This window comes from Caretta caretta, chromosome 9 (genome assembly GCF_965140235.1).
Source record: "Caretta caretta isolate rCarCar2 chromosome 9, rCarCar1.hap1, whole genome shotgun sequence".
Lineage (NCBI taxonomy): Eukaryota > Metazoa > Chordata > Testudines > Cheloniidae > Caretta > Caretta caretta.
In genome coordinates, this window is record NC_134214.1 from 33,713,167 (window position 1) to 33,725,677 (window position 12,511).

Below are 12,511 nucleotides of genomic sequence, written 5' to 3' on the forward strand. Positions count from 1 at the left end.
TTTGTACTGCATATGGTGTTATTACATAGTCAAGCTGTTAAGGATACACAAAAAATACTCTAGATGATGATGATATAGAGAGACACTTAAGATCCCCCTCCCCCACACGCATTATGTTGATCTGTAGCAACAATGGTTTGGTCTAGACCAGGTGGTTCTCAAACAGGGTGACAGAGGTCTTCCAGGGGGCACATCAACTCATCTAGATATTTCCCTAGCTCTACAACAGGCTACATAAGAAGCACTAGTGAAACCAATACAAACAAAAATTTCATACAGAATGAATTGTTTATACTTGCTCTGTATACAATATACTGAAATGTAAGTACAATATTTATATTCCAATTTATTTATTTTATAATTGTATGGTAAAAATAAGAAAGTAAGCAATTTTCAGTAATAGTGTGCTGTGACTTTTGTTTTATTTTTATGTCTGATTTTGTAACCAAGTAGTTTTTAAGTGAGGTGAAACTTGGGGGTATACAAGACAAATAAAACTCCTGAAAAGGGTACAGTAGTCTGGAAAGGTTGAGAACCACTGGTCTAGATGGACTAAGAGGTTCTTATTCATGGCTTTTGGAAATACATTTGGTATTATTGGATAGATAGATGAATGCCTGTGTACATGCATGAACTTAGATGCCCGCATTGTATGGTCAAATAAAAATGTTGTCCATGATCCTACTGCCAGTGCTGTATGGTAGACAAGGTCTGATTAGCGAACAGAGGAATTGCTGCATAGATGGCAGAGAAAGCAGTTACTTAGCACAAGCACTAAATCACAGCTGCAGTCATGAATTTACTCCCTAGGTAGGCTGTGGATGCTTCATTCACTTTGTAGAAAGCCTCCTGTCATTGGAAAGAGCGATAGTGGGCTTCATTATTGCTGGGCTCATGTGGCAGAGTATGGCTATGAATTTCAACAGGAAAAATAAGCTATGCAATAAGTGCAGTTGAAAGAGAGCAGTAGTTCTTGCTGTTGGATCTAAATGCCCCAAGATCTCTCATTTTCACTGACGTGGCAACGCTAGATAGTTACCGTATATACTCGATCATAAACCGGTTCGTTTATAAGCCAAACCCCCCTCCCCCCCAAGATGAATAAGGAAAAATGGAAAATTTTAATGACCCATTCAAAAGCCAACCCTGTAATTCAGGGGATCAGCAAACTTTGGCTCATGGGCCATCAGGATAAGCCGCTGGCGGGCCGAGATGGTTTGTTTGCCTCGAGCGTCCTCAGGCGCGGAGGTAAACCTAAGCAAAGTGTCCCAGCACGCCAGCTGCTTACCCTGATGGGCTGGGACAGCAACTGATGGGAAAATTTTTTTGGGGGGGGGAGAAGCTGGGGGTCAGGGGAGTAACCCCTGTGACCATCCCCCACATGACCCCACCCCTAGCCCAGGACTCCCACACTCTCCCCATCCCATCCCTTCCCACCTCATCTGGGGAGGGGCAGGGGAGGATGTCTCTGGCCTGGCCGGAGCTGCTTTGGCAGCTGGGCAGTGCATCCGCAGCCTGCTCCAGCGGGCCAGACCGGGCGGCACAGCCGCAGCATGTTCTAGCGGGCTGGGCCTGGTGGCATGGCTGCAGCATGCTCCGGCAGGCCGGGCAGTGTGGCCACAGCCTTCCCTGGGGGGCGGGGCCGAGCGGCACGGATGCAGCCTGCCAGCCCCGGAGCTGCAGCTGCTTCGGAGGCTGGGGGGAGAGCAGCATGGCCAGACGCGGAGAGACTCTGGCCCTGCCTCTTCCCTTCTGGCTCTGCTGGCTGTGCTGCCTCTCCTTGCTCCCTCTGTTGGGGGAGGGGTTGTGTCCCACCTCTCCCTCTCTAAACCAGTTCATAAGCTGGCCCCCTTGTCTGATGCTTCCCTTATTTACTAAAAAGAATTCGGCTTATGAACGAGTATATACGGTATTTAGTATTTGACAATATGAGCCATAAATTTTCCCATTTATCTTTTTCTCAAGACTGGTGTGATACTTTTAAAGGCGGACACCTCTTGCAGTAAATTCTCATTAAAATGTAGAGCTATAGAGAGGGTTTTTTTTGATATTTTTGAAAACATTACCCATAAAGTGAGATTCCAGAATAATTGAAGACGACATAGAACCTTATATTACCTCAAATGTATATTGATGATGAAACTTTCAATGTCTGGAAATTTCTTAAAAGATCAGGATTGGTTAATGGTGCTGTTTTTATATTCTTTTCATGTTTATTAATTTCCCTCATTTTTTATATCCTCTTTTGAAGGACTAAATCTTTAAAGAACAATCTTTACTCTTTTCAGATAACCCCAGATGTAGCTTGTGGAAATGCCAGTTCTAACAACTCTGCTGGAGGCCGGCTTATCTCCTTTGAAGTTCCACAGAACACATCAATAAAGTAAGAATATTGCTTTGTTATAGCAGCCTGGAATAATAAATATTTAAATAGTGTTTGGTACCGAATTCATGTCTTGGGAACTGTAGTCAATTGTCTCCTAGGCAGCCAGACTGTGAAATGCCTTGGTATGTCATGAAAGAACTCCAGAGCACCTCCAGATGACAGGAGGGACCTAGCAATACCAGAGCACCTTCTTCCAGAGGTGCAAGTGCTCACATGTATCTTTAAGTGGTTTGTTTTGTTTTTTTTTGTTTGGTTGTGGGGCATGTTTGGGGGGGACAGGAGGGGAGGAGGGACTAAGCGAGTAAAGTGTCTTTCAGCCATCAGAGAACACTGGGAATTGGAGCAAAGAGATGGAGGACAACAGTTTGACTTGGAGAAGGGTGTAACATTTTGTTCTTTTCCCTCCACGCAGTGATGATTTCTGACAGCCAGAGCAGCTCACCTTTCCCCATTGCCAAATTCAGACTAATGTATTTGTTTATATTTGTGTTTGAACTTCACATCAGTAGTCTGAATGCTTTATAAAAGCTTTCTACAAAGAGGTGTGAGTCCTACAAAGCAGATATGCGTTTGAAGAGTTTAAAGTTGTGTAAAGCATCCACTTTTTCACACTGACAGTTGTGTAACTTAATTTTAATGAACGGAATTTGATTCCCTTGAAAGCCAAGATCTGATAGCATTGACTGGGATGAAGCATATGTTTATGGTACAAGCTTTCAGATAAAGATCTGCCAATGTATCTCCCTTCTGATTTGCAACATTCCTGCTGTTTTAGGCCTCGGTTTCTCCTGAAACAGCGCACTGACACCACTCTTGTGCTGCCATCTTGTGCTCTAGAATCACAGCTTTCATTAAAAAAAAGTTTTGACTTATTTTGATGTTTGCAAAAAAGAGTGAAACTCTTGCAACTGTGTCTACATTGAGTCTGCAGGCAGCCTGGAACAATGACTCTGAAAGTTGGGAACTGCCCAATTTGTCTCACTGAGTTGTTAGTTCAGACACCCAGTGATTATGATGTAAATGTCAACATTGTTAATTATTTCATTCCCCATGAAAGCTTGTAAGAAAGGAGAGGTAAGATCACAGATCTGCACAGTCACTGATTGTCTCATTGTATGTGGGTGCGATTTGGAAGCGTACTACCATTTCCGCCCCCAAATTAAGAAGTCCTAAGTAGAGACCAGGAGGGAATCTGAGAAGCCAACCCTGAGAAGTCCAGTAGAATTCATGGGCTTATTAAAAACTCACTGTGGAGTGCCCATCTCTAAGGAACCCAAGGAGCACACACAGTCATATGTTGGTCATTTGTGATATCTACTATGAGCAAGCGTCTCACTTTGGCAGCTGACGTGAGCAAAACTTGAAAAGACACTGCAAGCTTTTTCCCAGTTCAGCCCCTGCTAGGCACGAACTTACACTGTTTATAAGCGGAAATACTCCAGTTTTGCCAATCACTTGAATTAATTTTCTTTATTTCACTGTATTCCCTATGTTAAAAGGCATATGTAGAACATGTGATCTGAATATATATTTATGTAACAACAATCACTTTAGGTTAGTAAACTTGCACTGATTTTTATCATGGAATTTGACCTAAATTGTGGCATTCCTTGCTGTCATTTTCAGGTTACCTGAAGTTGTTGTTAGTGAGGGGCCTATAAGTTGGGATAAAAAAAAATCCAAAGCTTTGTCCAAAATTTTATTCTTAAATAGTCCAGGTACAAGAGGGGATCTCTTCGTGTGGATTACATTCACACACACCTGCAGTTCTTGGTTTCAGCTGAAAGCAAAAGCATGAAAATTGGAAGAGGTTGATCTGATGAGGTTAGCAGCCCAATTTTAGGCAAGGAAGAGTCAGACTAACTTCTGAACATTTGGATACTAAGCTGTATAGAATGTTTGAGCCTTTGGAGGTTCACTCAGTCCTAGTTGGGATTCTTCCATCTATGAATTGATGCAGATGTCTGGAAAAGATTCATATTATACATGTACACAAGGGAGTGGAAAAAGTACGCTAAAAGGAAGGACAGATCCATAGAAACAAAAATTTAAAATCCTGTGGAACTGAGTGCATATATTGTAGTTGCTTTCAAGTGACTTTACCTTACTCAACCCTGTTTATTTCACTAGCTCAGTCCGCGAACCCCTAGGGTTGCAAGCAGGTTTCAGGGGGGTCCATGGCAGAAAGCCGAAGCCCTGCCACATGGGGCTGAAGCCCAGGGCCCTGAGCCCTGCCACATGGGGCTGAAGCCAGAGCAATGTAGCTTTGCAGGGGTCCCTGTGGTATGGGGCCCCAGGCAATTCCCCTACTTTCTACGCCCTAATGCTGGCCCTGGCTTTTATATGCAGAAAACCAGTTATTGTAGCACAGGTGGGCCGTGGAGTTTTTATAGAACGCCGGGGGGGGGAGCCTCCAAAAGAAAAAGGTTGAGAACCCCTGCGGTAGATCACCACAGGTCTGAGTGACCTTGACAACCTTGCATAACCCATTTGATTTACGAGAATGAAATGCTCTGAACATTTTATCCAATTCATTAAACAAAACCAGAATTTCTGTCAACATCAAAACTGCCTATCTTGAATGTGTACTGATACCATGACTAAAAGGGATGGAAGCAGGAGTATTTCAGCCACTAGAAATGGCAGCATTATGAATGCTAGTAGGGGAAACTTCGGAATGGAGTGAAGTACCATTGAAAGCACATTAATACAGGGGGGAGAGATTGTGTTCTGGTAGTTATCCGGTAGTTATATATTTAATATGTTCTGAGGATGGTATGTGAATATGGATGCTGATTTTGTGCTATGTCACGTTATATAAAGTGTTCATTGGACATGAAAATGGTTCTTTTAAATTATTAGAAATTAAGACTGTGCATAATGTCTGCTTTCAAATATACCATTATTCAAACCCTACTGTTAAAAGGATTTTGTATTGTGAATGTGCATGTATCCAGCCTTACTGCAGTGAAAATTGCGTGGTAATAAAAAAATTTGTATTTTGATAGTACAAATAGTGTGCATTAAATTATACCTTTTTTCTGATTGTATATTTGCTACAGTTGAGTCGTTCTTTTTTGTTGATTAATTTTGGTCCAGAATGATGTATTGTTTGATAAGACTGATTTTCTTCAATCTGACATGTAATTATTTTTATCCTTCATGTCTCTAGAATAAGGCAAGATGCCACGGCTTCTCTTATTCTGTTGTGGAAGGTTACAACAGTTGGATTTAAACAGTGCTCACTTATAGATGGTAGAAGCGTTACTCTCCTCCAGGCACTGGGTGGACTTGTTCTTTCTGAGGAAATGCTTGCATTAGGAAATAACTACTTTATTGGTGAGTTGTGCTAACGTTCTGGTCTCCTGATCTCCAGCCTTACACAAGAATCAATAATTTATGCAAAACTTAAAGAAACGTAGAGGCAGCTCTGTTAATTTACAAAGGACTTGAAGAACTGGTTTGGTGGTCAGAATATATTTTAGAATTTTGTTAATTTGAAGCAGATGAATGCTACCTGACGCTGCAAAGTAGCACACATGTGGAACTATGTAATATGAAATCCAGTTAATGTTATTTGACCCATCTACTTCAGATACACAAAGGGTTTTATAGTACATTTTAATTTAACTATGTTGCTTTTTGGTAAATACTACAATAAATGCCTCCAAATGTAAATATTCAAGGTGTTTCTTTGATCATTTGTTATATTATGGTACACTTTGAGAAAAGAATTTGTGTGAAATCAGTTAAATGAATAAAATACCTAGAACATAATGTAAACTTCAAAATATATTAAAATATAATGGGCAAGTCTGTTCTTCTCACAACTATATTTATTACCCACCAATAACACTTACTTGTCAAGGATTTATTCCTATGTAAATATGACACAAACACAGAACTGTTAGAATTATCTTAATATACTGTAATATACTTCATTTGAAAAATGAAACATTAAATATCATGGGAGGAAGTGTGAAATGAAAAATAGTATACAGTTTAAAATAAAGTATATGGAAAATAATACTGTTTTAAAGACATTCTTTAAGAATGGAGACTATAGATTTAATTATATTGGGCTTTGTGGACAGATGGTCTGTTGAAATTAGGACATGAAATTGAAATCATGGTAATAATAGTACTTATTTGTTATAGTCGTGAAATACTTTTCTTTCCATAATGAAGAAAAAGCTGCTACAGATTATTGTTCAGTAATTTGTCATTTCTGAAACACAGGCTGCTTTGCAAATAGATATAAGCCATCAAAAACACCTGTGCAAAAATATTGGGCTGTTTTCTGAATGGATGTCCCTGCCAGAAAGAAGCCCAGATAAAGCAGAAATGCTGTGTTTCCACAGTGATAAGGGACAGTGTATCAGAGATCCTGTTGAGGGTTGTTACAGCTACTTTATCAGCAGCAGGTTTCATTTAATGGCATTTATTTTCTCCAAATGGTTTTCCAATTATTTTATATTTTTCCTCGTTAGCTGAGATAGACACTTTCTCTTAAATCTCTTACATCTAAATTTTTTTTTTTTGCATTTAATTTGCTGAAGTTAAGTTTCTCGCCGAGAGCAGTGCTAACATGGAATGGCATGGCAACTGACATAAGGTAAAATTCTAGTGAAGATAAGGCAGTTTGTAGTTTTTACATGTGTTAGCCGGTCAAGGTAAAGACTACAGGGGAGTGTTTACCTCAGTCTACTAACTCATGTTACAGCTACATTTGCCTTGTCTTCACTAGGCTTTGATCTTGTGTTAGTTAACATGTTAGCTCACACAAGGTAAGAACGTACCTTTTTTCCTAGTGAAGACAAAGCATACGTGCAGTTTGTAATAGAGACTTCGGTCACCATGTACATCATTACAAATTCTTTTTCTGTAACTTTTTCTTCCATCTACTGGAAGTTTGTGATATCTTTTTTTTTTTTAAATAAATCTTCTGATCCTAAAAAATCTGTACAGAGCTTTCCAAACTCTTTAGTGCAGTTTTTTTAAAATAAAACCAAAAGATCACAATCATCCTGACTGATGTTAGAGGACACTATAATCACAAATTAGTATGGCATGGAGGAACATGCAGACTCAAGTAACAATAAAATGATACCATGCATCGAGGGCTAATCCGTGTTTAGTAAAGATGGAGGCATGCACAGTACATTTTGATTTAAATATTTTATTAAAAGACCCACAAATCTACTTAAATTCTTCATTTTAGTTTTATAATCTGCTGTGCATTGGTAGCACTCTGAGTTTTACTTCAAAAAAATAAATATAAAACATACTCCCTCCCTATACCTTGTTTTTATATGTATTAGGGCGAGGTGAACTTCAAGCTTTTTACTTTCAGTATTCACAAAAAGTTCTACTGCATGAAAACGTCAAAATAGGGGCATGGATGACTTTGCTGTATACAAAAAAGCAATGACTGTAACAGTTACTTTGTTTGATGATACTTAAGCTGTAATACTCTTGAGCCAAGAGGTAATGTGGGATGATATAAGCATGATGCTACTTTCCTTCTAGGAATATATCAGCCAAATATTTGCTTTCTATGTATAATGTTTCTTGGAGAAATGTAGGGGGTGCACTGAACATTGTATTTTTTTCTGCATATTCAACTGAGTTTTTTTAAACTCTTCTTTTTTTTCCTTAGTGAATCTTACTAAAAGAGATTTTATTGGCTTCTTATTTTTTCATTTCTAATTTCTAATTAGAGATGTTATAGAAGAAAGGGAAGATGTGAGTAAGCTGAAGATCAAAGAAAAAGATTACATGAATCTCTCAAGTCACTTTCCCCAGTGTAGCCTCCAAGTTTGTTATGCATCTTGGATCTTTAATTATTTCATACCAGTCTTCCTGAATAAGTCTGATGTGCCAAAGACAAAACATTCCGGGAAATATATTATTTGTTTATGTACTGTCTCTTGGTGTTTAATTAACTAAATTAACATTTGTTTAAAGTTGTTTAGACACTGCTGAAAGGAATCAGACAGGAGAAAGTAATCAAGTGATGCAATGTGTAAACAGTATTTATTGAGTGGAAGTAATGGAGTGTCTCTAAGAATTACAAATAAATAAAACCTTGAGATCATATTGTTTTTTCCATATACAAAAAGCAGCCCTATACCCTCAATGTGAATGACTTTTTTGGGGATTGAGCGGAACGGCAAAATGAGAAGGAATAAAAGTCTGCCACAGAGAGCACAGTGTGCCCTCTCTGTAGCATGATACTCTAATTTTGTTTGTCGCTGACTCTGCAAATAGACAGATTCTTTAAAAAGTGCAGTGTGGAAATGAAGTCATAATGGTTCTGTGGCTGCATAGACCACATTTGTTAAATTACTACATTTACTTTATTAAAGCTGGGCCATCTTGAGAAGGGAAAGGGGTGCCAACTCCAATACTTACTGAAGTCAGTTATTGTCACTCACAGCATATACTTTCCATAGCAATCTTATTAATACTATCTTCCTTAAAGAAAGATTTTAATGAGTTTTGAGTAAGCCACATGTTCATGGTATGGAGTCTGTCTTCTAACATTTTTCTTACAGCCATTAATTAAGAAACATAAAAGATACATTTATTAGTCAGAAAGAATGAGTGACCTATTAAATACAATTTAGGCTTTGAAAAGAACAAAGGTGCACTGGATGGGTCAGTGGTTTAGGAGTGGGACAGGACACTTTTTACTTCCAGGTTGCTGGTATAAAGCCAGGCTAGGCTGGTACTGACCATAAGATGCTGCCATTTTGTATGGTTCTGAGAAATACTCTGTTGGGGAGGAGCCCACTCATCATCCCTTTCAGGCTGCGTGTGGGGGTAAGGCAAAGGATGATTAAAGCTTTTCTGCTGCAATAAGTTTTCTCTGCCACCCCCATCCTCCGGGGGCAAGACTTAGGGCAAACATATTGGCATGTGATTGCTAATTGTATGTTATGTGGGTTCACCATTGAATTTTTATTTCTGTTTAGGTCAAGCCAGTATCGCATTCAAATACCATATGTTCCAGTGTGTGAATATGGCAAAACTTTGGGGGCTTATGTAGGTTTTGCAGGGCATCAGTTTATTTTCCTGGTTTGCTTAGGGATGGGAAGCTGCAGTTCTAGGGGCTAAGTATATTGCTGGAGTTTAGCACAGTGGCAGCTTTATCCCTCTTTAAGCCAGACATGGATCATGCTGGGCTTGGAAGTTGGGTTGTGCCAATCAGGACAATGATAGCTATACTAACCCTTTCTTGCAAAGACTATGTTCATCTCCCATTTTTGTTTGTTTCCACTTTGGTTTGTTTGTTGAATAAATTTATGGGCTGTGTGCCCCTAGCTTGAGGTGTCTTTTTGGGGACCCCATGGACAATGAGTTATCAATGGGTAAAAAAAAAAGAAAGAAAACAATTAAAAATTGAAAACACATCATGTCTTCAAATACCTGTGATTGAACAAAACAGCAGTCCAATTAACTTTAGATTTTCCTAAATATTCTTCTCCGGACAAAGACTATGCATGACAAATTTATGAGGAAAGGAGGGTTATAGTTTTTGGTTTTTTTTAATTACAATGGTAGAAGGTTAAAGCTAGGCTTACAAGATACATTTTTCACACTTTTAATGATGAGTCCATAATTAATTGGTCCCAGTAAGGTTGACCCTCAGAGAAAGTAACATATGACTAGATGGGGTGTATAACTGAAAATGTCATCAGAAAAAATCATCTGTTTAAATAGAAAATGAAATCATTTACTGTAAGTGAAATCCTCGGCCCACTGAAGTCAATGGGAATGTTGCCATTTGCTTCAGCAAGTCCAGAATTTCACACTATATGGTCCAAAGACCCTTGAAGTCAGTGGGAGATATTCATCTAAATTGGCAGGAGTATAGGGCCCTAATGTCCTACCAGGTTTACAAGATTCCTGAGCTTTATTAGATTAACTCAGGATCCTCTGCAGTATGTGATCATTAGTGTCACCAGAACTATGTCATAAATGAGAAGCCGCAAAAATTTAACCCAGTTCTGATCATACATCTACTCTTTATTTCAATAAGTTCTTTTAATTGAAATCAGATGTAATGTATTTGACAAGGTGCTGAAAAATGACATTACAATGGAATGCATAGTATAGTAACAGTTTGATGCATGAGTCTTTTCAACTGTGAAATTTCCATGAATGTTAATCAGAACTGCATAGTTAAAGCCTTGCAGACTGGGTTGAGAACTAAAAACATGTTACTATGCATTTTTCCTGGCAATCCTAGAACGCCAGATACCCAGTATATCTCTCATGAAAGGGATAATACAGTCGTCCTAGTGCCATTTACATATATATCTGTTTCTATTTGAGATGGTTGCAGGTTCCTTTGGTTTTCCTTTTTGATCTAATGAAGTTTCTTTCTTGAGAATATTCAGTAAAATTTGCCTTAAAAAAAAAAAGCTGCTCTAACCACAGTTTTGTAATCGAGGTCTTACTAAGTTACCGCTATGGAGACCCCTCCCATCTGACATGCTCCTTCTAGCTGGGCAAATGCCCTACACCAGACATTGTGTGGCAGCCCAGCTATTTGTGGCAACTGTGTCATATGAGTAGAGTATTGAGGTTGAGGTGAGCACCAGAACCACCCCCCATTAATTTTTAGCCTTTTATCTTTGAAGGATTTATAAACTCGCTCCTTACTGTAGATGAAAACAAAGTCACAATCATGCATTTCAAAATTATGCAAAGTTTTGCTGAATATAAAGGAGTTTAAAAACATTCAGATTTAAATGGCTGTAGCTTTTTTACTATAGCAAATAACATTTAATAGTCTAATTCTAGTAACAATAAAAATTGCAATAATTTTATGTTGTATTGTTTTGAAGATTTGGAAAATAGATAATGAAAGCGTTTAACATACTTCATAGTTATCTGTTCAGTTGTAGTCAGTTTCCCAAAAGTGCTCATGATTGGGACATGGTATTGTAGGTCATCCAATTGGCATTGAGGACTCCAGATTTTATTTTCAACTCTGCCTCTGATGTATTGGCTGTATTCATGTTAGCTGTTTTTCAGAAAAATGTCCCACTGTTGCTAATGCCAGTGCAGCTCCATCCATGGTAACAAGGCTTCCCATGACTCCCAGCAAATGTAGCCATGTTGTCAAAACCTGCTTGTAATCAGTTTGCATGATATGATAGTCGAACACTGTTGGCAGCCAGTGGCTTTTCTGTTCTACCACCCCCACCATTGTGTCCTCTGGTGGAGCTGCAAAATTGTTAATGGCAGTGTGAAATATATCAGAAATATATCAGCCTAGTGCATAAGGACCTTGAGAAAGTCACCTTCTTTCCATATCTGTAATACGGGGGTAGGGATATTTAACTATCTCACATGGTTTGGGAGGCTTAATTAATATTTCTAAAGTGCTGTGTGAGACCTTCTGCACTAAAAGATGCTTGCCGAGTTTCATAAATTCCATAATAAGGCCTAAAAAGGGGTGGGGGGTGGGGGGCTTTGTAGGTTGGCATAGGTATATTTGCTTTTCTTTAATTGTATGTTTAAAAATAACAGAAAGAAAAGAAAATTTGAAGACATATTTTGCCATTTCAGTATAGCTGAGATTGAGAATGTTTCCCTTTAAAAGAAAAATAATTACAGGAATGTACTGAAAAGAAAAACCCAGCTCAAATCAAGAAATTCTGAATTATCATTCAGTGCCAATAAAAGTTGATAGCCAGTGAGCCAAGAGGCTCAGCACATTTAGGATTGAATCTTATCCTCTGTTACCGTTTAGTTATCATTATACAAAAATAAAATATGATTTAGAATTGTCATGTTACTGAGGGCAGAACAATAAATCCTCTCAACATAATTTCCACTTGTAGCATCTATTGTGTCTAGTATTTTGATTGTAGGGACTGAGTTAGGCCAGCAGTGTAATCTGATTTTGTCAGGTTGTGGAGCAATTTTAAATTAAAGCAATTTAATCAGCTGATTTTAAATAATAATTTAAATCACTTAATTTAAATAAATAATTTAAATCCAGTTGAGGTGCTGTGAAACTAATATGAAAATTTGTGCTATTGCAAATGTAGATTAAAATTTATAATTAACTGAATTGTAAATTCTATTGACTTTTTTAAATGCTACCAC

At 38.3% G+C, this 12,511-nt stretch overlaps 1 protein-coding gene across 1 annotated transcript in view; it reads left to right on the forward strand.

The window, feature by feature from the left end:
• Nucleotides 1–12,511, forward strand: part of DNER (delta/notch like EGF repeat containing) — a 283,977-nt gene that overhangs the window by 151,174 nt on the left and 120,292 nt on the right. The window contains exons 3-4 of the mRNA XM_048864354.2: nucleotides 2,289–2,383; nucleotides 5,559–5,725. Coding sequence (XP_048720311.1) covers nucleotides 2,289–2,383; nucleotides 5,559–5,725 — 262 coding nt within the window. The remainder of the gene's footprint in view (nucleotides 1–2,288; nucleotides 2,384–5,558; nucleotides 5,726–12,511) is intronic.